The sequence below is a fragment of the Passer montanus genome, unplaced genomic scaffold, assembly GCF_014805655.1.
Source record: "Passer montanus isolate IOZ18808 unplaced genomic scaffold, ASM1480565v1 scaffold9, whole genome shotgun sequence".
Lineage (NCBI taxonomy): Eukaryota > Metazoa > Chordata > Aves > Passeriformes > Passeridae > Passer > Passer montanus.
Window position 1 is genome coordinate 11,559,527 of NW_024374367.1, and position 25,481 is coordinate 11,585,007.

The 25,481-nt window shown below is 44.9% G+C and overlaps 1 protein-coding gene across 1 annotated transcript in view; it reads right to left on the reverse strand.

Annotated features, from left to right (window-relative positions):
• LRIG1 (leucine rich repeats and immunoglobulin like domains 1) overlaps positions 1 to 25,481 on the reverse strand; it is a 91,564-nt gene that overhangs the window by 38,483 nt on the left and 27,600 nt on the right. Inside the window, exons 2-3 of the mRNA XM_039734230.1 lie at positions 18,084 to 18,155; positions 13,161 to 13,235 (exon numbers count right to left, since the gene is read on the reverse strand). Coding sequence (XP_039590164.1) covers positions 13,161 to 13,235; positions 18,084 to 18,155 — 147 coding nt within the window. The remainder of the gene's footprint in view (positions 1 to 13,160; positions 13,236 to 18,083; positions 18,156 to 25,481) is intronic.

Below are 25,481 nucleotides of genomic sequence, written 5' to 3' on the forward strand. Positions count from 1 at the left end.
CTGACAGCAGAAAATCAAAGAAAGACCCTCAGACAGGAATGCATGAGGAGCTTTGCTTGGGCTGATTTAAATACAATCAGCACAAAACCTCCTGGTTTAGACAAAGCTTGAACTAAGGCTGCTGTAGCTGCTGCAAGTCTGCAGTGTAAATGTTCAGTGTGAAGCGAGGCTAAAGGCAGGCAGAAGTCACATGCCTGGCCTTCATGTAGTGTCAGCTTACAGATCTGGCCCGGCTCACCAGAGAAAAAGGAAAGCTGTAATACAGCAAACCTATTAAACCAGCACCTGTTATAGGCATCAAAAATAAAATTGAGCTTCTAAAGAGGGGCTCTGCACCTCGGGCAGGGCTCTATTAATATGCCAGCACATTTTCAAAATTAGCGTACGAGGGAGATCACAGGACTACAAAGATTTAAAAAGTTCAGGGTTTGGTTAGTATTTCCATCCTGACAAAGTATTGAAGAAACAAAACGCTGGAGCCAGAAAGAGTTATGGGGTTTGGTACTGAAGGACAGGCAAGGTTTGGTGTCACAGACTGGCTGTGCAAAGAGAGGGAGATCAAAGGCAGCGTAACCAGAGATGGATCACATACACTGTGACTAACACATGCCTGGAACTACCTGCCCTCCTCCTCCTCAGCTCAGAGGAGATGGAGGTCCAGTATTGATCCTTCTAGAAACACTGATGAAGATCAAAGACATGGGTTCCTAAGCTTTCACCTTAAATGATTTGCTATTTGACTTTAGCCTGTCACTCACTACACAAACACAAAAAACAATAAATAAGATCATGGTTTCAGAGTAAAGTGCAATGCTTGAGTAGTTTTCCTAACAAGGCAAGAAGGGTAACTGATAATCTGGAAGATGAATTTGTGTTTACAACAGCAGCAACATAAACGTTCCTGCTTTTCCTGGTCACCTTCTTACATTCAACAACCAAAGATCTCCTAAGTGATTTTTATTAACATATGGAAAGAAGGAAGGGGAAGAATGTCATTAGGACCTGCACATCAGCTTTGACTCAAAGTTCAAAAAATTTATCAGTGTACAACTTCTTACACGGTTTTAACATTTTACTCACAAATTTTACTTCCAAAGACTTCTTTCAGAAAACTTTTTCTTCTCTACTGTAACTCATGAAATGTCTGCCTTGGAGTACAGTGAAGCCATCTCTGCAATTGAACACGAAGTAAACATGCAGGTGACATGCTGGAAGTCTGTGTCACACCATTCTCTAGTTCTTCACATGAGACCTTCCCAGAAAAACTGAACTGCCTGATGTGCATGAGCCCTCACACTTCCCAAGGGCTCTGGAAAGCCCCACTAGCTGTCTGACACTTTGTGCTGTCATATCAGCCTTTCCAGAATAATCCGTGAGGCTCAAGATTTTGTACTGTCACAAGAATTGTATTTTTATCCTACACAAAAACTGGATTTGCTTATGGGAACTGCCCCACTGTCCTTTCAGAGCAAGGCTGCCTGGGTTGCTGTTTGGACAGGAAGCAAGGATGCATGGAAGCAGCCCCCACTTTTCTCAGATGCTCTGAATCACTCCTTCCCTGAGGAATCCTGGCAGATTCCCAGGCTGTCACAGATACAGCTCTGTTTGTTCAGGTGCTGGCTGCACACACGAGAGCAGAGCAGTGGCAGGCCAGGCAGCCACTGCATTTTAGGGTCAGCCACACAAAACAAACCAACCCAACAAACCAAAAAACACCACCCCCCAAAAGCACAAAATAACAACAAAAAAAAACCAAACCACAAACCACTGGGAAAAAAAGCGACTTGCATAATTTTTACAGATATCCAAACTTTCCCTTAAAGGTTTATATGCTCTACCTAAGACTGTAAGTCAGGATCTCTCTCCCTAGCACTCCTTCAGAAAAAGGTCTAAGATGAAGCAAACAAAATCCATGACCATTTTACATTGTTTTTCACTTAAAATCATATACAGGAATAATGCATGAAACAAGCTGACAGAGCTATTCCAAATATATCTAACTGCAGCAGAAAATCTAATTTATTCATCTGCTGTACATCAGCTTCAAACCAGATATATTCCAGGGGGCTTTTATTTATCAGGTCATGTTCTCACCCTGTTCTGTGGTTTAGGATGGAGTAGCATGAAGCAAACTACCCCCAGCTACACACAGCTGGGACAAGACAGGGGGGTTCAAAAACAACCTGGGTTTTCAGGGTTTTTTTTTTTTTTGAAGATGGAGGGGATGAAGAAAAATGCAACCTTTCACAGAGAAGTGACTGTATGTCTGTTCCAGGTCATGGATGTTTGGAGGCAGAAATCAGCCTGGGAGATGAGATTTGCTAATTCACCCCCTTTGGGCCTGGGAGCAGCTGCCACCTGCAGAGGGCTGTGCTATGAACTCTATTCCCACAAGCAAACTCTTACTCACACAAATAGTTCCCCTGCAGCCAACAGGACTGTTCATGTGAGCCCAGTGTGACCCAGGGGCTATGTTTTCACTGTCTATTATTAAAGGCTACTCTGTGGCCACTCACAGGACCAAGCTCATCTGCCTCTCCCATTGATGGGCTGCAAGCACTGACCCTGCTGCACTCCCAGTGGCCTCAGAGCATCCTCAGAGCATCCTCGTGCCCGGGGTACCCGACCATGGGCAGATGTTATCCTGCTGCCAGGCACACTCCCACAGCTCTTTCATAAGGCAGCCACAGGGATGAAAGGAGGGGATCAAGCATTCTCTTTAGAATCTTTCCTAGCAGCTGGACATAAGCAAATGCCTGGATCTGATGAAAAATCTTTAGTGGGTTTTGTTGGGTTAAGTATGAACTGCACCAAGGAAAGCTCTTCTCCTATTGTAACCAAAACCACCACATACCCAGTGAGATACATATTCTCTTTGAACATTTCTGAACTAGCACTGTTTATATGAACTTTCTGACTTCTTACATGACCTTACACTGTGTGACAGATCCACTGAGGTAAGTCATGTCATTTTTCAAAGCTCTCTCCCTCCCTCACTTTGAGCTGCATTTCCTTTCACTGGACTTTGACTTGCCACCATATGATTTTGGATATTTTTTGCATCATACAACTTCCTAAGCCTTCAGCATTCCATTCCATTAAGAGAACAAAATGTGTGGGACAGGTGGGATTAGAATTTAGTCATCTTTAAAACAGAGGCTGTCTTATCTCTTCAGCAGATTACACAAGCTGCTGTCACATCAAAGCCAATAAAGATTCCTGAAGACAAGATAGTCTCTGTTATGGGCACAGTCCCCCCATCAGCAACTGGGTGTTTCTAAGAGGACCAGCTCCCTTCTGGTTACACTGGATGTTTCATCAAGATTGTGCTTTGCAGCAGCTTTTAAAATGATGGATTCACAGGGGGCACAGATCCATTAAACAGGCTGTGCAAAGCATCTCTCATTGTCTGGCACAGCTTCTCCATAATGAGCCTCCCTGAACTTTTATGAACTTGACCCCAAACCATCTCAGAGATGATCTGCAGAGCCCTGAGCACACCCCTCAGTGGAGGATGCACCTGCAAGGGTTGGGGCCAGGTATCTTCAGCAGGGGCTGCCCAACCTGTGATGCAGTTTGGCCATGGCACAAGGGAGGGACAGATCCCTAAGCCACTGAACACCCTCACTGCTGGTATTGATAGGGGCAGCCTGCAAGCACTCAGAGCTGTATGAGCCTTTCAGTGTATGAGCAGTCCACACCACTGCTCCTGTCACTTCTCACATTCCCTGACCTCCATCTGGAGCAAGCACTGAGAAAGGCTGCAAAGGACAGGAGAGGCTCTTCTGAGTGCTGAACTCTGCTAAGGAGGAGAATTGTCCCATGGGACTAGAAGGAAGGGAGTCATATAAGGTAAATGGCAGTTTTCACACAAGAATGCAGGAAACCACAGGGCTCTGCACCAGCTCTCTGAACGGGGTCGTGGCACTCAGCAGAGCCTCTTTGAAGGAAGGGCTGCATCAGTATTTCAAAGAGGTCATTCAGTTCCTGGCAGATGACAGTCAGGTCAGTGTTTCCATGCTCTACATCTCATATCTTTGGTCTGCTACTCTTTTGCTCTGCCATTGGCTTTTCCTCTTGTGCTTCTCCCTCAAGGGCTTTCTTCTGCCACTGATACATGCCAGCCAAACTCAATTTTCTCTCACAAATTAAATGCATAAGCAACTCTTTGAAGCCAAGAAAGAGGCTAGCTTCACCCCACCGGTTTGCTGCTCTGATGAGTTCCTCCTCTCCACAGCCCCACACCTGCCTAAGCCCCCCACCTTATCACTGCCTCAAAGATGAGTCAGGTTTGTGATAAGGAAGAACACAAACCCAAAAATCAGATCCAGCCCAGATGTCAACTGAACCAGCACAGAGCAGGGGCTGGAGCACAGACAGCAGCTTCCTTTCATTTCATTGCATGCAAGTTTTGTGCTTCTAATCAACAAGGATGGCATTTCCATTTGAAAGCCAAGAAGATGCAAAAGCACAGGGCATGGAGGCACTTTCATCCTTAAATCCTGATACTGATTTTAGTTTCTCTTTGTGTAATACATGATCAAAGTAACTAAGATCCACCGCAGCCTAGAGAGCGCATGTGTTTTGTGGGTGGTTTTGTTTTGCTTTTGTCTCTCCACGGGAGTGAGGAGGGGAAAATAACACAAGGGGAGAAGCCATTCAAGTGCAAACCAAATGCAATGGCTCTGCACATGATGCTACAATTTTCATCCAAATTTTAACTGCAAGCAGACTTCTTGATAGCATGGAGTGTCTGTGTCTCTAAGCCACAACGTGACACAGGGGCTTTCTCCACCTTTGACAGGAGCACAATGAAAACAGGAGGATTTAGCTACACGGATGATAAGGGAGGTTAAGAAAGGACAACACTTGAATACATCTTCCACACCATCAAACTCTCAGTCTCATGGAACTTGCAGCAGAAACTGCTAAAAGACCTGCCTCTTGAGAGAGGCAGCATTTGAAGAAACATTTCTGACCGGCCAGTCAAACTCCTGTTAACACTTGAGAGATGTAGATAGGCTGGCGTTCTGTCTGCTCCAACATGACACACACTTGTGCTCTGTTGAAAGGGCTTATCTGTCTTGTCAGCAAGGTCACAGGAACAGGGATTGCCTCTGGGCAGACTTCACTGAGCTCTGCTCGGCTCACACTGCTCTGCCTGCGAGAAGGAATAGCTCCTATGCGGAAAAGCAGTGGTCAAGTTAGTACAGCAAAGAGCTGCTCTTCCCAAGAAGAGGCACTCTGTTGCTAATGAAGCTCATCAAGTAGGAAGGGTGGCTTTGAGAAACCCCAGAATAAGGTGTCAAAACATCCAGGGAAGAGGAAATTTGGGTTTTAGAGTAGAACTGCCTCTGTGCTAAGCCTGGCTGGTGTAAAACAGGCTGTTCAAGCCTCCCTGGTAAAGCTCTTGTAAAGTCAAGTGTAAGCATTCACCACCACTTAGCCAGTAAGTTCTTCAAGCTTCTATAGTAAGGCCATTTACATCTTCAGTTCCTCCTATTTTGAAAAAGATGACTGCTCTCTCAAAGAAACAACCTTGATGGCAAAAACATCTTGGTAAAATCACCAAAGAATTTGCCTTTTCCAGGGCACCTGAGGGATTACAGAAAGTCCAATTTGCCCATGCTAATCACCACACAGCTGCTTGCACAGAGTGTGTGATCTGCAGTAGATGGACTGGACAGGAAATTATATTTAAGTCTAAAATCCACGAGCCATTTATAGATTCTCATTAGATTTATAGATTTTCATCAACTCTTAATTCTACCTCTCCCCAACTCATTTTATCTGCCCAGATCTGACCACTAACACAGTTGTCTTTTCACTCAGACAGCCCTGCACTCCAGTTTCATTTTCCAGCTACCTTTGCTATTTTCCCTGATGTGCAATTGAATATTAAATGGTTTGACAGGCAGAACATGTACTCACCCAACCACTTATTCCCAATCAATATTCACGTGGAATTCCTGTTAACAAGCAGGAGTTATGCACACAAACGTGAGGGAGCGTGGCCTCTCTAGTGATCACTTCATCTGAAGGTGTGACAGATCACTTTCTCATCTATCTTAGCCAGCAATCACATTTTCCACGCTGCACACCCCCAGCAGGGCTGCTTTTGCAAGATAATCACTATTGACATGATCTCTATTGTTCACTTCTGCAATTAATTGGGGAATTTGACATGGGTTAAAAATAAGAGAAAATCCAGCACATAGCTGGCTTTTACTCAGAAATGAGCTTTCAGCAGACTTTTTTGCTAATCTCTTCCAACCTTAACCTAGGAGGATCACATTCAAGTGAACATTTTCTTCACCCTACACTATTCCTAATGCTGCCAGTGTTTTTTGCGACCCTCAAACTTAAAGCCCACAATTCTACCCCCACCCCTGTTCTTACTCCTCTCTGGGATCTATTTCATGCTCTGAGCAAGCACCACTGTCTACAACCAGGGTAACTGGCAACTAACTGCTCAATCTCAGTAGGGATGTGGGAACACATACTGAGAGCTTCTTTATATTGTGCAATTTTGTTAAAAAGCTGAATTGGCTAAGCTTTTAGAGAGGAACACAGAGTGAGAATTTTACCCCCAAAATAATTCAACTTGCTTTTACTGTAGCTTCAACTTGACTTTTAATCACCTCTGAGCAAACTTAATTGCCATTGCCAGCAGTTTTTAGGCAGGAAACTCCAACATGCTAAAAAAACTTTCAACTCAGCAAGTTATTTATATTTGAAACCTGCTTGGTCTGTGAAGATTAACAAAGGAATTGCCTTTGTAGACATGTGCTTTATTTGCCATATGCCATTAAATGAGACAGTCAATCCACCACAGATATTAATAGGAGCAATTTTGGGCTATTCTAAGGCTCAAATATGAAGCTATTTTTCATACTGACCTTAACAAGAGATCACGGTTGCAGATGACCCTAACAACTGATCTAGGCTTGATCTGCAGAGGGACAGAACTTGGAAGCCACTTTGTGCATTGCACATGAAATATTCACCTGCCCTTGGAGATGCTTTACATCCAGGAGTTCCAGCTGCCCTGAGGCAGCTGGAGGAAGCAGATCCACCCCCAAAGGAGAATTTATTTGGGATATAATGAATATGCACAAAAAGATCCTCTTCCAGTATTCCATCTCCTAACCTTGAGCTCTGTCCCACAAGACCCCTGGTGTCCTCTCCTCCCTCCAGACACAGATTAACCCAGCATGGCCCACAAAGCAGCACACAGATGCCAGAGCAGGTCTGGCCTGGCTCAGAGCAATTCTCTGCTCACAGAAGAAGCTGCCATGGCTGCACAAAATGCATGTTATTAAATACATAATAGAGCAGCCTCCAGGGGTAACTGGTATTTCATGAGCTGCCACCAACTTTCACTATCTTTATCCTCTGGCCAATTCTTACACTCCACTGTATGTGCCCAGATTACTTTCTGATGCTCTTTTGTTGAGTCTGATAACCGTGTGCTTTACTGCTGTTGCTTTTCTAGAAGAAATGATTACTCATTTCCCTGGAATAGCCTCAGATCCTTTGCCATTTCCATGCACTCATACTATATCTAAGCTCAAAGAGGACATGCAAATGATTAGAACAGTTCCAACAGCCCAAAAGGAAAGTCAAAACAGCATTTCTTCTGGTGCTTGGGAGTACATGATTAATGAGAGTTTCCTCCACTGGGAAAGGCTCCTGCAGTCTTTGGCCTCAAAAGCTTGCAGACTTCACACACCAGAGCCTCAATATGAACTCTGAGCATAACAAACTTCAGAGGTGAGTTTCAGAATATCTTATGCCTGTACATTGCTGCACACTGAACAGCCTGTCAGCATTCTTTTAATTTTCCCTTTCCATATTAACGTATTTCACATCCAAACCCAGAAGCTCTGTAGTTTAACTCTCAGAAAGCAACTCTCTCCATCTCCAAGGGGAATTGTCTAAGCAAACACAGGAGAACTGGCCCCTGCAGACCTTCTACCTCATATGTGATGCAAGCAGGGGCTAGGGGTGAATCTGCTCCCACTTATGTATCTACACCACTTTGCCTTAGTTCCCAGAGAAAGTTTTCTCTGGGCCAATAATGAGGAAGAGTGGAAGGCAGCGTGGTTTTCTGAGCTGCCCAAGGCACGTCCTGCACACAAGCAGAGGCTGCTGACTTCAACCAGACCCCTCGCACGGCTGCCTCTGAGTCATCTGGATTTTGTGCTTATGAGCACAAAACCTCTTGCTGCGACCCACATGGAATTAACAGAGTAGTCTCCTTATTTCTAATTGTTAGATCATCCCTTTTTAACTCCAGCAAAGATGACTTGCAGATTAAACCCCTTGGGGGTCAAGGCAGTTGTTCTGTTTGTACAGCAATTAGCACAGCAGGATCCCAGGCCACAAATGGCCTCCAAGGCTACGTCTGTACTGTCAGCTCAAACCTCAATCCTCCTGCAAGCCAAACTTCCCAGCTCTCAACACGCCTACACACAGAGGTTCTTACTCTGGCCTAGCCAGGAACAAAAAGTGAGCTCACACCTCGTGTAGAGACCAGCTCAGGCTTGAGCTGTGCTCTACGAGCAGCACAGATGGAGCAGCTCTGAGCCCTTCCCTCTAACAGGGACACCCTGCCATGGACAGAGCTGCAGCTGCAGTCCTGGTGCTCAACAGAGTCTGCAACATCTTAACTTGAACAGCAAAGACGAAGTGAAGTCACAGATCTCAACCCCAGCTCCCAGGAAATCTTGCAGAAAGGAAGGTGTATTTGTGAGATCCTGCTTGCATTGTTTGAGCTCACAAAGCAAGACACCATTGTCGTGGGTGAAAGCAAAACAGCAGCTCCAAGAATCTAATGGACCACATGGGTTTTCAGAAAGAGCCTCTGCAAACTCCATCTGACAATGCAAGTGAAGCTGTGCAAACAGCACTAAAATAACAGCAGCTTTCCCAAGCCTTCACTGTGGAGGAATGAGGCAACAGCTCAATAGTGTGATCCTGATTCTACCACATTATGGACTTCCAAGACCAGTCAACTTTAATCTAATACAAAGGTCTAATGAGAGTCAAAGAAAAATCAAAGTTACAAGGGTCACAATTTTAACAATGTGGCTAACTTAACCAGAAGTATAAAGAAATCCCCAGCACTTAAGAGGAAAAGCTCTACAAGAAACCATGCAAGTCAAATGGAAGAGACTGGCTGAAGTCTTTGACCTGTCTTACCTGACATCCAGCTGGAATAGCACTGAGCACCCTCCTTTCCATGAGGATCATGCTGCCCCAACCAACATCTGAGCTCATCAGCCCTTTTCCAAGCAGTCCTAGCATGCTCCCTGCCACTCCCAGTTTCCAATTCTCCATATATTTAGTTTTCAAATTTTACATGATATATTTTGCCTGGGGCACAGCAGATCACTTACCCTTCTCCTATTAGCTCTCTGTTTAATTACAGTTTAATGTGAATTGATCTTTACATTAATGAGTCTGTAAAGAAGATTGATTTTCTTCAAGAGACTTTTCTGCTCAGTTTGGCAGCAGAGTAGTCCTATTGATTTTGCTTTCTCCAGTAAATACACTGCAGTGTCACTGCATCTTCTTGTGAATCAGCTAATCCTATTTCACACTCTTTTGCTCCAAAAATCCCTATTCTGAGTTCCTTGTTATCTGTGCTTATTCAGACCAAGATGATGGGGCCAAAGCACCTCAAACAGCTCTGCCTGTTGCTAACACACAGCTGACTGCTGTGGGTCACTGTCCCCTTTGTTCCTAAATGGCTGGAGGCTTAAAAGACTTACAGTGAAAGAAATGAAAGTTATTTTTAAGTGTTTAATCTGTTAACTTCCTTAATTCCCAGCCAGCTGAGGATGTGGCAGAGTGTGGTCTGTTTGCCAGGCTTTCTCTAGAGGTCTGGTTAGCACTCTCCACTGAGCCCTACAGCTGCCCAGAAGTCTGTGGCAGAGGATGCTGACTGAATCGGGCCTGGAGCCAGGGCAGAGGACAAGGATTCACCTCTATCATCTGTCCAAACGCCCCAAAACCCCTCCAGGGTGCAGTTACTCATGTGCAGGTAGATGCAGCAGCAGCGAAGACAGACCCCAGAGTAAGGGCTGAGCTTATGCCTGCTCAGGGATTTGTAGGAAAACCATAACAGACCAGAGCAGGGTTGATTGCAGCTCCTTTAACCTGGCAAGCCTAAGAGTTCTTCCATGCAAATTAGTGAGGAAGCTGGATATAAACAGACTAAGTTCTGCAAATAAATGGTTTCTTCCATCATCCCTTTCCCCACCAGATCAGGTAACAGGGTCTCCTCAAGAGCCTTCAGAGTTAACACACTGTAGCTGCACTGGGATGGGAAATCCTCAGCCAAGGGCATGTCAGTGAATACATCCTGCCATCAACTCCCAAATGTCCAAGTCTAGGAACTGTAACTAAATTACAAATGCTGTGGGAATTTCAGGCAAGGTTCTCCTCTCAGCTATTCCGATGTAATTTCGGAATGAATCCAGATTCGGGCTCTCCCCCTCCCAGCTGAATTTCCTGGCTTTTGTTTGCACTAACAGATGTTTGCATTTAATGTCTGTCTTTATTTGGTAACCCGTACATAGATTATTTTTCCCTTCTGTTCTATTAAAAGCCTTATCAAGTCCCTTATGTTTGCTCTTGCTGAAATGAACGACTTTGGCAATATTTTCAACATGCAAGGCAAACAAACTGATTCTTCGAGGAATAACTGCACCAAACTCCATGGCAGTATATCAGGACAAAGCATTTTTGATACATATGTTATGTCTGCATCCATCTGCAGCCAGGGACATCCAAAGGCTTGCAGAAAGCTTTGAGAATTCTCTCTTCAACAGATTCTCACATGCTTACATTTATACTTAACTGGCCTTTGGTCTTCACACATGTGGGGTCAGGCAAGTTTTGGGTGATGGAGACAGGTAAGGAAAACCCAAAAGCAGGGAATGCAAAGCAAAGCTCATTTTAAAAAAAATTAAAAAGCAAAACCCAAAAACCCTCACACAACCACTAAACTTTATGGGAAATCTGAGTTTGGCAGTATTGTTTCTCCCAGCCCCTAAAGGAGAAAAAGTGTTTTCTCCTGTTTAGGAAGAGTTGGAGACGAAATAACTCATTCAGAAGGGATGTTTTGAGTGACAAATATACAAGTCTTGCTTTTATAATACATTAACAGTCCTTTGGAAATACTTAACCACATGCAATATACAAAACCTACTTCAGAGGTTTGTGAGGTAAACACACTTCACACATTTCTAAACACTGAAAAAAAAAAGGAAATGTATTTATTTTTCTTTAGCATTAAGAATACACTGTAACACTATACACTTAAACATAAACCAGTTTCTCAGTACACAAGTCTTCATTATGAGTCTTCACCCTGGGTTTGGTTTGGCAGACTCCCCAGTTATTACTTCACAGACTGGAAGGCCAGAAGAAACCAGTATGACCATATAATCTGATTCCTTACCTCACACAAGGCTAAACAACTTTAGCCACCAATTTGCCTATCAAACCCTAGGGTTGAACTAAAGGCCCATCTTTTAGGAAGCCAACCAATTGATTACAGACTCCCAAAGATGGAGAAAACTTCACTTCCTCAGCAAATCATTCCAATGTGAGTCAGCAACATCGATTGGAGCAGGTACTTTAAAACATCTTTCAGGCTATTTTTATGTCTGATAAAAATTAAAAGGGAACGCAAGGGGGAAAAGAAGTGGCATTCTCTAAGAGAAGCTAAACAAAGAGTCCCTTCTTGCAGAAGTATGACAGCAGTATTACAAATCCTGCTATCAGAGTTATTTATGTGCGGCAGCTGAGGAGAGCAATTCAGATTTCTGGAAAGTGATACTAAGCAGGTTTGTTCAGAATACCATCCTTTTATCGTTTGGCTTTGTAGCTTCTCCTTCCTTCTGCACCACTCTGAAATTTCAGAGGAGCTGTAAATCTACTGCCTTCCACAGGTCATTATTCCCCTTTTCCAAACTGCTCATTTCATTTCAGGAATAAAAAACCCAAAGCTCCAGCAATTTGGTTCTTTGCCAATGGCTAAATTAATAGCAAAAATAACAACAGGGGCTTGTGGAACTCAGAGCATTTATGGACTTCATGAGAAAGAGAAGCCGATCTGGGGGGCCTAAAACTATATCCCTGGATGGCAAATTCTATGCAAGCTTTCCATCCATAAATCAGATTTCTGGAGGTCTTTTTCAAACCCTGGTGCACAGCATAAATGTGGCAGCACAGTAAGTCAGCAGATCCTCAGAGTTAAGGCAGAGCCTTCTGAGCAAGAGAGGCCAATGAGCTGGTGGTGTGGTCACAGGCATTTTCCACCACAAGAAGCACCAAATCCCTGGAGAGCACAGAAAACTGCCTGCAGGTGTACTGCAGGGCCATGCAGGCTGGAAGCCACCACCTGAACTGCTCCAGCACTTTGCTGGAGTCCCTATTAGCCATAAAGAATTCCCAGGAACCTGGGAGGTATCATGCATACCTCAGCAAAATTCCTTCTCAGTGCACACTACAAGCAGACACATGCAAAAAAAATCATTTTAGAAATCTACACTCTTTAGATACTAAATAGTTTGATATATTAATATTTTATTCCCTTGAGCAGCACCACTGACCCAAGACCCTTGGTGGCCAATACACAAGAGTTCTCAGGTGTCTGATGTTTCTGTGGTCACCTAAACTAACAAAGTTAGGAACCCCAAACCTTCTGCAGATCATGCTTTACAATCACTGCTCTCTCAAAAGAAAGTGTTGAAAAGAAGTTGAAAAAAATAATAAAAACAGGTCTGGAATGAGTTCCCTAAAAGATTAAGATATGAATAGTCTTTGGCATTAAGAGGAAAGAAGAAATGATCAGAACAGTGCCAAGGAAAAAAAGAACAATAAAGAAAATGTAAAATTTAATAGCACAAGTATGACCTAATGGTTGAAACACAAAGGCAGATGAGAAAAAAAGTTTTATTCAACCTGTGGAATTTACTGATATAAGTTACCACTGACCATAAGCACAACACACAAACCACACTACTCCAGATGATGTTTTCTTCATTAAAGTCATCAGGAATGAGTGTGACACCTGTGAAACCCCCAGAGGCAGCTAAACCCTCCCCAGAGAGAGCCCAGAGGCAGGGGAGGGGGCAGTGACTTACAGGTGCAGGGAGCGGACGCTGGCAGCAGCAGATCCCAGCGAGGGAATGGCACTCAGCTCGTTGTGGTCCAGCCTCCTGCAAGAAACAGAAATGGAGGGTTGAAGGCAAGCAGCCTGTGCCCAGGAACACAGGAGGAGCAGGGGAGGGCTGGCACTGAGGCAGAAAGCTCCATCTAAAGGGGTTTTTCTGCACCTCTGGTGGCAACACCTTACTCTTTAATACACCACCATATTTCCTTTACAAGCTTTTCCCCCCACTGCCACCCAGTTTAGGCACTGCATAAAGTGCCAGGCAGGAAAGCACAGTGCCACAGCCCTCTCCTAGCCTGTGTTACAAATTTGCCTGAGTGACAAATAAACATGCCTTGCTTTTACAATACATTAACAGTCCTTTGGAAATGCTTAACCACATGCAATACACAAAACCTACTTCAGAGGTTCCTACTTCACAGCTCTCCACTAATTTCCAGAGTCAAACCTGAGGCAGGAGGATGTTGCACCTCAAGGCCATGTGTGCCATGGCTCAGGACAGGAATTTAACCCTTTCCCCAAGGAGCAGCCCCTGCTCACACCAGGTCAGGGCCTGGGGGCACAACCCAATGGCATCCTCTCCACAGCAGGCCCAGCTCTGGAAATCCCAGAGGGATTTCCCCTCAAAGGCAGCAGAAATGTCACCGGGCATGGAAAAGTCACCAGGCACAGCAGTGTCACCAGGCACAGCAATGTCACCAGGCACGGAAAAGTCACCAGGCACAGCAATGTCACCAGGCACAGCAATGTCACCAGGCACAGGGCCCTGCTCCAGGCAGCTGGGAGCACACAGAGCCCCTGGTTAATGGCACCACAGGCCAGCAGCTCCTGCAGCCACCAGCACAGCCACGTCCCCTGCCAGGGCCCGGTGCTTCAAGTGTTTTTCTGACTGAAAACAGATCCTTGCCATGTGACTGGCTCTTCCTTGCTTTAAAGAGCCCTTGTTTGTACGGTGAATTAGTCAATTAATTACTGTAACACTCGCTCGTCTGGCTGCTTGAAAATTACCTAATTTCTCAGTCTTCTTGCCCACTCTCACTGCAGTGATCACAGCCAAGCCCTGGCCAGGCTCCCCAGGACCCCCAAAGCCCCCCTGCTCCCCCCAGTGCTGCTCCGGGCACAGCCTCTGGGTCACTGCGGGCCTCCAGTGCTCCCCTTCTGCAGGGGATCCTGGCAACACCACAATTTGGGTGCAAAGCACAGCATCCCAGAGGGTTGCTAAGCCACAGGCATGAGTAGGGGCAATCTTAAATTATGTTGGCTTTGTTGTTTTTTTTCCCCTCTTCTTTCCTTTTAACACTATTTTTGGCAGGTGGGAGAGGGCAGTGGCACATTTATCCCAGAACTTCCCTTCTGGCTCCTCTGAGAGGAGGCAAGATATTTGATTTCACGAGGAGTTCCAAGCACTGCTGGGATAAAAGCTTTCCTCTGCCTCTGACATTATACCCATGCCTTAAAATGTAAGGGAAAAAAGCCAGATGCATTGCAATTCAGCAAGGAGCTCCACTCTGCAACTAATAGCTCACTGTTGCTCATATTACAACATGGTCTAGAGCTTCCAAAGGTACAAAGCAAGCTGGAAAGAGCATTAAAATGCTTATTTGAGCATGTTTTCATTAACATTTAACTAAGCATCTCGTGGAGAAGAAGGAGCCTGGGTCAGCTCTAGTTAAGCAGCTCTGACACCAGCCAGCATCTAACAACTGGTCAAACCCTCCTCTGACATAAGTGTGATATTCATATATCAGCCTCCTGTCATGTCAGGAATCAGTCAGAAGTGGTTCTCCCACCTCATTTTCTCTCTTGGCTCACAGGCACCATTTGCTGACACAGAGGAGACAGCCAAGCCCTGTATTTTCCTGGGATTTCCCACTCATCTTCCCTGTTTCCCTATGTAAAGGATTGAAAAGGAAAAAATAAAAAAAGGGGGGGGAAACTCAAAACAGAGCAGCTGGGCTCAACAACTTAAAAAACTTTCAGTCTCCTTCCCAGCCCTCACCTTTGACAACACAAACGCTCTGGATGCTGAGGCAGAGGAGGGGGGGGGGGGGCCACCCATATAAAATATTTACAGTCCAGTTGCCAGGCTGGTGTCAAGCTGAAATGGAGCCTGCTCAAAAATAGCACAGCTCTCCAGAGCTTTCAGTGAAAGGCACTTTAGAAAAGAAAAGGTGAGTTGTTTGGAGAGGAATTTTAGCGTGGTTACTACTTTCTTTGCTACCAATGGGCCTGGAAAACCTGAGAGCCATGAAACCATCAGTTTGGTGGATTCCATGATCCATGTGACCTGAGGAAACCCCAGAGAGGAGCACAGGGCCCACCCCACAGCAGCACCCTCCATCCATCTATCCATCCATCCATGGAATGAGAATGGATGGACACCAGGGGATTGTCACCAGATGAAGGCACCAAAGGGGATGAGAGAAAGATCAAGTGTCCTGAAGGAAAGTAAGTCCCAGTCCAGCTCCTACCCTGAGCCTCCACCACTTATTTCAGAGCAAGTGGGATCACAGGGTTTTGCATCACTTTGAGCCACTAAATTTCATCCTACACAGGCTTAAAACTTTTCTAAAAGCCTCTCATAAATGCCACCAAAACAAAGCACACAAACAACTGCCTAAACTCAGGGAGAAGTGTAGGGTAATTTCTGCTCTGACTTTATCACAATCTCAGTAAAGCAAAGCAGAGCATCGAAGATAAGGGATGAAGTTTAAATCTTTTGGTCTGCAGATATTTTCTTTAAATCAAGGGAAAACAAAATGTTTTCAAAATATACCACACTAATTATTCACATGGAGAGACACACACAGAGTTTTAAGCCTTGTGTAATGCTCAGGAACCACAGACAGCACATTTGAAGCATCATGGGAGGTTCAGGTCTTATCAATGCATCTATTATTTGGGGCAATCTCTTTCCCTGAGGGTGCCTTGGTTTGCCCAGCACAGCATGCACAGAGAAACACTGACTTGCTCTTGAGACATGCCACAGCATGATGCTTATTTCATGAATGTTTGTCAAGTGCTTAAAAAAAAAACCCTCAGAAAGAAGATGCTCTGGCAATATAGATGTGGTTCTCCTTGTGAAATGAAGTTTATTTCAGTGGTCTGTGGTTTAGCTGTTATTCAAAAGCAACCAAGATTAGTAGATAGGGCTTTTAATAGAGCTCCTCCCTCAGACTTCCCAGAGCCTGCCTTCCAGGCTCTGCTCCAGACCTCTGCCTCCCCTCCGGTCTCCCATTTTCTGACTGCTCCCTTTCCCTCCTACCCACTCTTCTGCTCTCTCCCTATTCCCTAACCCTGTCTTTCTGACACAGTAAGCAGCTCTTATCTACCCACTACACTGTGGCTGCATCACTTATCTCCCCAGAAACCCTGACACCTTTTTACAGCATGTAACTGTTCAGTGCAGGGTTTGCCCTGCTCTACACACATGCACAGTACTTTGTTCAAGGGAATTCCCTACCTGGGGAATCAGAAGCCACACACATTTCCCACCCCGTGCTCCCTGAAGTCACACACCTTCAGGCACTCCCATGAATAAAAGCCATTGCTAAGCCACAGTCATGTTAGGATAATTCTAAAGTCTCACAGATCAGGGCTGCAATTCTCTCCTTTAAGCACAGAGCAATTTAAGGCTTTCCAGAGTGAAAAGAGAAGTTGAGGAAACAGATCCTGCAGGCAACGTTCTGCTGACCCACATCACTTTCTCTCTAAAGATTGTGCAGAGCTGATTTCAGAGCACTGCAGTCACTTCTGACAGACATTCCTCACTTACTCATGATTCCCAGCAAGTCCCTACTGTTCATGTAAACAGAGGAGCCAGGGGCAATCAGGCCATGAGAGGGATGCTACATTAATCTCCACAGTCCAATCCAGCAGGCATCAGTCAGGGAGAATTCCACTTTTTGCCTATTTAAGAATCACAGGATCTGGCCCCTCCTTGAGTCCCAGAACCAACACTTAATGAAAACAGACACAGGACAAGAGAAAATGCTTGATAGAGCACAGTATTGTTTCTGAAAGGAAATGTTTTTTCAGTTTCCCATGAGGCACCAGTAGCTCTTCAAACAGAGCCCAAACCTCAAGTATGCCAGCGATTCACCAGGCAAACACGAGCTCATTACCTCAGCCCACCGCCTGCAATCTAGTCACTTTTGGTTTTTAAACCCCAAAATCACAACTTCAGGAATCCCTGTGAAGGGCTGACAGTACAGCCCCTCTCTGAGTGAAATTGCTGAGCCCTCACAGAGACCAGGAGCTCGGAAAACCTGCAGTTCAGGGAAATAGGTTTGTTTTACCAGCAAGGAGGGGCTGGCACAGCCACTGAGACCTTCTCCAGCTCCTCTGTTCCCCACCTGAGCAGAAGACAGCTCTGCTGGTTTAGCCTCTTCCAGCAAGACTGCCAACAGAGTTTGTTCTGATTCCAAAAGGAGCACAAATGTCTGAGAGAGGAGGAGGCACAGTTAAGTGCTTTGTTATCCACTACACTACACCTTTGTTTCCTGGGAGATTTGGGCTAGGTTGGCATCAGGTATCACAATCCGGGTGCTGTGCCTTGCTTCAGGGTTATGCTTTCAGCAAGGAGCTTTGTGTGTGTGTTCAGGTGTGCTGAACTGCTGCCTCCAAGCATTGCACAACACCGAGGGAGGCAAACTCCAATGATTTCCAATAACAGCTCTGCTGTTTTAATTGGGATGTTGTGTTCTGCTCATTGATTAGTTTAAAAAAAACAGCCCAGATACAATACAGAGGGGAAAAAAACTCCACACCCAATCAGACCTGCTCATTCAACTTAGCTAAAGGAGGTACTGTCTTAGGAAACGAGATATAATTTCCTCAGAGCCCACAAGCAGCCCTGGCAAAATACAATTAAAACATTTGAAGGAATACTTACACTTCCTGCAGGTTCGACAGCTCTGCAAAGACTGAAGGATCAATCTCTGTCAACTTGTTGTAGCTCAGGTTTCTGTTAAAATAAAAGACAGTGGGATCAGCAAAATACACTCATCCTGCTCAGCAAAACAGTCATCTTAATTATTCTGGATTGCACTGGGAAGGTTTGGGTTTTGTTCTTTTTTAAAAAATAACTCAAAACAGCACTTTTCTGCTGAATACACGAGTGGGTTTAGTTCCATGACAAAAATCTTATCTAGCTCTCCCCAAGCTTCTTCCTCTTTTGCATTAGATTAATGTGGTTTTAATTTGTCTTCATATTACAAAATTACATTTATTATTCTACTATTGATTATTTCCAACCACAAAACTAATCACAGATGAATAGGATGTTTCCTGACAAATTAAAGTCTGAACTGAAACAATCAACAAACCTTCCACTAAATATTTCATAGCTATATTCACACAGGATATTTTTTATTTACCACTGTGTGTTACACACAAAACACACATAATATGTGTATTTTACACATAATATTTTACACATATGTTTACACTTACTATGTGTAAACATGTATTTTTTTCGAATATATTTTCTAATTTTCTAATATTTTTAAAATATTTTTCTACATTTTCTAACAAGATTATACAATTAGTCTATCACTACGTGGTTTTTTTTTAATCAGTGAATACAGCTTTCAAGCCACACAGTAGTACACACTTTGCTCCTCAACAACCCCAGCCAACACTTTCCAACTATCCAACAGCCCAAAGCTAAACCTAAATCATATTCTAGCACCGATGGATGACAAATGGGTTGTGCTGTGTTATCTGAAAGCAGCGTGGTGGGACAGCAGATCAGCCTCACAGGACATCCCTGATTGGGAACATATCCAGAACTCAACATGCTGCAGGAAGGAACACACTAAAAGGAATGCTAGGGGTGGCAAACAGGCACAATAATGCAGATTAAGTGCCAACTCCAAGAGCTTTGCCATGCTGTGCTGTCGCATCACACAGTGCAACAGCAGAGCCTTCCCTCCAAGACATGCACCCTCAGCACACCACACAGGACAGGTCAAACCTGCAGCTAGGGACCAACCGGATCAATTAAGCCCAAGTGACTAATGATGCAGAAAGTAACAAGTGCTTTAATTACCATTCTGTATGCAGTGCTCGCATGTTTCTGTGAGTGTGTAATCTAAAGAGGGAGGAGGCAAATTGATGGGTGGTAGCAGAAAAGCAACCACAGTAAATTGTAAGGAAATTGTGAGGGGGACTTCTTTAATTTTACTTTGCTCCACACCCTGCTCTGGGATATTACCCTGGGTAAAATTCAACCCTGCTGCCTCCTCTGCAGGGAGGTTACACCCTCTTACTGCACCTCTGAACACAACCCAAAAGATTCATGGCCTGATTTTAGATAAGCCCTCAAACATTGAGCTGCTTATTCAAACCACCAAGCCAGTCTGACTAGAAAACTGGCCAATCTTCCCTGGTTTGGGCTTTTCTTTGCTTTGTGCCCACAGAAAGCAAGCAGGTCTGGAACCCAAACAGGATCTAAGTCACTGAGGCACCTACTGAACTTTTACCAATGCCCCATGACCCAAGAGCTGAGGCACACACAGAGAAAAGGCAGCTGCCAGAAGAGCACTGATGGAAAGTATCTCCTGCAGTGCTCACACCAACACACTGCACTCTGTGGCAATGCAGAGAGAAATCCAGGCTCACAGCAGCCTTACAAATACCAAGACTGGAAAGACTACAAAGCTTACCAACTTTGCAGGAAGTGATAAACACCTCTTTCAAGCTAAAAAGCAGATATTGATCACCTGGCCTCTTGTAATGCATTTATGGGAAGTCCTCAAAGCGTTCCCCTGCACAGGGAATCATTTGATGGCTCTCACATCACGCCATTCCCCATCAATTCAGCTCTGAAGGCAGCTCCTTGCATCTTGCCCAAAATGTTCAATTTTTTTTGCCAATACCTGCTGTGGAAGAATGCTCCACAAATCAACACAGTCTGGCTCTTACCAGAGCCTAGAACTGAAGCTGTACAGGAGTGTAAAACCTAACCAAGCATCTCAGTTTAAAATATGCTGTCCTGTAAGCCCCTACTGTCTTTTAAAACACTCAAGAGACCTTTAAATCAATACCAGCCTACAGCAGATATCCATTTCACTATGAACTCAAAGGCATTTATCTAAATAAAAGTCAAACTGCAGTTTAAACTCAGAGTGTGTTTGAAAGCCAAGTCCATATTCATAGCACAATTACGAATTAAAGTGCAATTTGCCCACAGATTACATTACTACTTTTTTTTTTTTTTAACCACACAGTAAGATCAGGTTGGAGCTTGTCCCTGCCTGATCTACAGGCAAAAAGAGAAAACACAACAGCTAACATCCTACAGGCTCAGCACAATAAAGCTGCCACAGAAATACAAGTGACAAAGTAAAGGGGGAAGTACAGCCAGACATGATGGTGCATGAATCCATCTGTTTTCATGTATTTCTATGCCTTTTACTACAGCCAGATTTCACATTTTTCAGGCAATGTATTTCTCCTCAACACATTCCTCTGCAATAGGCTAAGAGGCTGTTTTATGAACCAAGAAACAAGAACACATGCACCAGAATTGATCCTCCCTGCATTTGCCAGAGGGACCAGATCCCTGGCTTAGCCTGTGCTCAAGCACTGAGGGATGCTGACATGAACCTCCAAAGTTCACAAGTGAAAAAACAACATCTCCATAAATTAAAGGATTTCATGGCCACAATTTAACATCACCCAAAGTGACTTTCTGATTATTGCTGCTGCCATTCAGGACATTTGAACATCTAAGTCACTGCACAAGTAGCTGGCTCTTCAGAGAGCACAGACAGATTTTGCTGCAGCAGCAACAGAAAGACTTCCCAAGAGTTGCTGTAGAAATGCAGGTGAACTCCATCCTCTTGAACACCCAAGCCTTCAGTTCTCCCCACACTACTCACCCCAACCACCAAGCATCCTCATAAGTGTACACTACAATGCTCAAAAATCAGTGGGGAAATGAAAGCTAGAAATACAGTCAGTACAAAATAAACAGGAGACTTGAAATTACATAGATACGCCGAAATAAAGTTTACTGAGTTTCTGGCACTAGCTGTATTTTAACTTATATTAATACCCAAGAATTTCTAGCCTGAAGCATTAGCAATCAAAGGATGTGTTTCCCAGAGCTCTGATCCCCTCACTAGGCAGTATGTGGCATGCCAGTCACAGCATTTAAGTGAGAGAAAGAATTAACATGTTTCAATAGATAGATCATTGGGACTGGGAGTCAGGAAACCTCTGTCTATTCCTGGCTCTCTTAATCTCCTGCTGTGTGACCGGGTCATGTCACATCACCTCTCCAGAGCTTTTGTTTCCACAGCCACCCTTTGTCTGTCTTGTCTATTTAGACTGTAAATAAAATTGAGGTAGGTATTGTCTTGGTTTGCTTGATGCTGATGAAATGAGGCCTCAATCGTGGTTGGGCTCCAGTAATGCAAATAAAGAAGGGAGCTCAAAACTTGAGGTCATGGGGCTCTCCCACCCCTAAGTGTGGGTCCCAAATGTCCATCACTGAAGCACTGCAGGGCTTTAATGTCCCCACCAGGCTGGCCTCTCTGAGCTGAACAGAGCAGCAGTGGAGGCTGACTGGAGATGCCAAGCCCAGGGGCACAGATGCCCCATCACTGAAAGCTGGCACATTTGCTGTTCCTCTGTAGCACAGAACGCATTCCTTCTGGAGGAGCCCTTGGGATGATGCCACAGCTGCCCAATGAATCATCAAATAAATGTTTCTGCCAGTTTTCCAAAATGTCTTCCTCAAAGAAAGAGAGACATCAACTCCCAACACCAAAACCCTGGCATTCCCCAAATCAGCACCCACCCAGCCCTCTGAGGTATCTCTCATCCTGAGCACCTCTTCAAAGCCAGTTTATAAAGCATCACCTGCAGTGTTTTATGCCAGTTCCAAGAGCCCATGCCTTTGGTGCATGTTCTGCCCATTTCCTGGCACCTACATTTGAGGTGACCTGAGCCCAAAGGTGGGGCTGCCCACAAACTGCTCAGTGCCCTGCTTCTCTGCATGGGTATGCTAAATTACTCATGGAAGGATATTGTGATCCCTCCAAGGCAGCTGTGGAGAGAAAACAGAAGTCAACGAAGATAAACTCAAGAGCCTGAGCTGTGAGTTCAGGGAAGCATCCTACAAAGGTTAGAAGTTCTACAGCTAGCAGAGGAGAACCACCAATCTGAGCAGTCCCTAACATTCAGATGTTTTGGGTTTTTTTCATATCAGCTTCTATTGAAAAGGAAAAGCTGGTAAATGTTTTTAAATTTTATTCTGATTTACTGGCATGAAAAGTTCTCTACACGTAATTTATCCATTACAGACTTCAATTCTTCCTTGTATTGGCTAATCCAACAATGCAGGGTTTTCCCCTCCTGTCACTAAGATGCCCATGATCAGGAACTGAGAGCCTGTTAAATCAATATGGGAAGGGCCCATATTCTGTCTTCTCAGCCACTGCAGTCTCTAAATAAGAAAGCAGTGTTTGCCTTCAGTTGGCATTACGAAAGTGGCACTGTGGATCACTGAACTCTGCAGAGACTGAAGTGAAAGTCTTGTTAAATAACTGGGTATGCTCAAACTACCTCCCAAAAGAAACAGTGCTGTCACAGAAAAAGTCCTGCTTGCCCACGAGGAGGGGTCAGTCAGTTCTTTCACCTGTGAGAGGCCACCCCTGCCCCCTTGGGCAAGGTGCAGGGTAGACCAGGAGTTTATATCAAAGTTTTGGCTCTGCTTTGGGACCCTGGCCAGTGCAGAGAAAAGCTGCCTACCTCTCTGCTGAAAACCACACAAAGGAACAGAGACATACATGGCTCATGGTCCCTGTCCACCACGATGATGGCTAAATTCTGTTCTGCAAGGTGAAAGTTTCCAACCCTTACATCAAAACCATTAATCTGTCAGTGCAGAAGATTACGTCAAAAGTGTTTCTGCACCTTTTGATGACAGGCATTGGAGAAAAGGAGGATGGCTTGAAATTCTGTCACTGCCAACTGTGGCTTTCATTAAACACTTTGTCAACCGTTGTCATAACACAACTTTTCATTGCTCCTGCACAAAAGGGAGTGAGGGCCCAGAACAATTGAGCCCTGCAGTAGAAATTCCTCTGGCTCATCTGTCGAAAGATAGCTGCCTAGTCTGCAGCTCACTGAATAGGCACCGTCCTCTTCCCACATGTTTGTAGATGGCTTTACAGCCCTGGAATGGAGGCCCCATGCACACTTGAGTGGGTATGAAAAGCATGGCTGCAGCTGAATTAGCTTGGGGATGGGGGCCAGGGGAGCAAGAGAGGGAGCACACTGCCCATGCTAAGAGTGTACAGCTGTGCAGGAAGACAGCATGCTCAGATGTCTCTTTTAAACAAGCTTGTGAGGTGCCAGAGAGATGGCAGTGTCCTTGTAAGCAGTGACAGGTGAGCATTAATGCTGAAGCACAAAGCCATCTGAGATTCTGTGGATTCAGGTGGCTGTAGGGACAGTCAGGACAGAAAGAAGTACTTTTAGTCCATTTTTGATTGCTGTGCACAGGACAGGTCCAAAGTCCACTCCCATGAGGCAAGAGCAGCCAAAGAGCTCCTGCAGCCTCTTCTCATGAGAGCTGTGCTCCAGTCCCTTCCTCTGCACATGCTCCAGCATCCAACTGTGTGTCCTGAGTGGGGGCCCAGAACTAGCCCAGGATTCAATGCATGGCCAGTGCTGAAGATGATCACTGGCCCACTCCTGCTGGCCACACTATTGCATGTTTTACATTACATGTACCAGGTACATGTAATGTAAAACAAGCCAGGGTGCCACTGGCCTTCTTGGCCACCTGGGCACTCGCTAGCTCATGTTCAGACCAGCACCTCCTGTCCTCTTTCACCAGGCAGCTTTTCAGCCACTGAGCCCCAAGCCAAGCCCTTTGTGATTTCTGCTATAGGTACCCCAGGTACAGGGTGCTGCCTGCAAGTGCAAAGCATGCAGCTTACAGAGACTCTGAAATGCAGCCCAGAAATGGCCCACAGCAAGCATGGCACCTAGAAGGAGGTAAGAGCACCAAGACACAGGGCACCAGCGAGGTGGATGCCCCGGATTGCTGCTCTAAGTGCTTTGAGAGAAGGGGACTCTGCAGGACACTGAGAGGCTACACAGCACCCACATGGGTGAAGCTGTGCCCCACCACTGAGAGGTTCTGTTGGTGGCTCAGATGATGTGCTCACTCAGGCTTTACTTACGTTCTTGTTCAAATTAGCAGCAGCAGCAGCATTATATTGGCTTGGGTTAACAGCCTGCTCATATAAGGGGCTTTATGTGCAGGAGGGAGTCAACTTAAGGGCAGCCCTCAAGCCATAATATGAGCTAATTTGACAGTGAAGACAAACTTTGAGAGGTCATCCAGACACCAAGAAAACTGCACCATGAATCACTCTCAGTCATGACCAATGATACTGTAAAGGAAATTCCTGTAGCATGATCCCCAAAGAATTGATAGCACACGGATCCCAGCAGATGCATGCAGCCATTAATGCAAAGAACACTAATTAAAACCACATCACTGAGAAGTATTGTGCCAGACTACAATTTAATTTAGTGTGTGGTTGGTATGGTTCGAGAAACTTGGGAATGATCTTAACTTCAAGTGACTTTCAGGGACACATTTTCAGCCTTCCAGGGCTGTAAATGTAAATATCTCTGCCACTGTGGACTGCCAGACTCCAAGAGGCAGCACAGGATAAGCAGGCACTCTCAGGGCTGAGCAAAGGCAGGAATCCTTTGCAGGAGCACTGCAAGGCTGCTGGGGCTTCCACATCTCCTACACCAAGAATTCTTACAGGCTTGTTTGTCTCTTTCAACAGGGCAGTGTCAGGTTATTTTAGGCCCTGTTAGGCTTACACAAATGTGTTTTGACAAAACCTAGGATCCCATTTCCTCCTATTTTAATAACCTTAGCAAAACTCAAGTAGAGTTCTTCTCTGCTTTTTTCTTTTACTTTTCTTGAAAGATCATTTCCTCCAAAACCCCTTATTTTATTTCTTAAGACAGAAGGCTTAGATGCAACTTAATCTACATAACCACACATGTATGCAAATACTCCATAACTCTTGTAGAAATCACCTGGGTAACTCAGCTACTCATGCACCTCATGCTGACTGTGCACCATCAGAAGAGACACAAGGATACTCAATTCACCAGAGCTTGATCCTGGCCCACTCAACAAATTTTTCTCAGTGTTTCAATTACTCAAAAAATATTGTTCCAATTGTTCCAAAAACCGTGAAGTGAGATTCCAAGCAGTGAAGTAATTTGGAAGCCATGCAGTGGT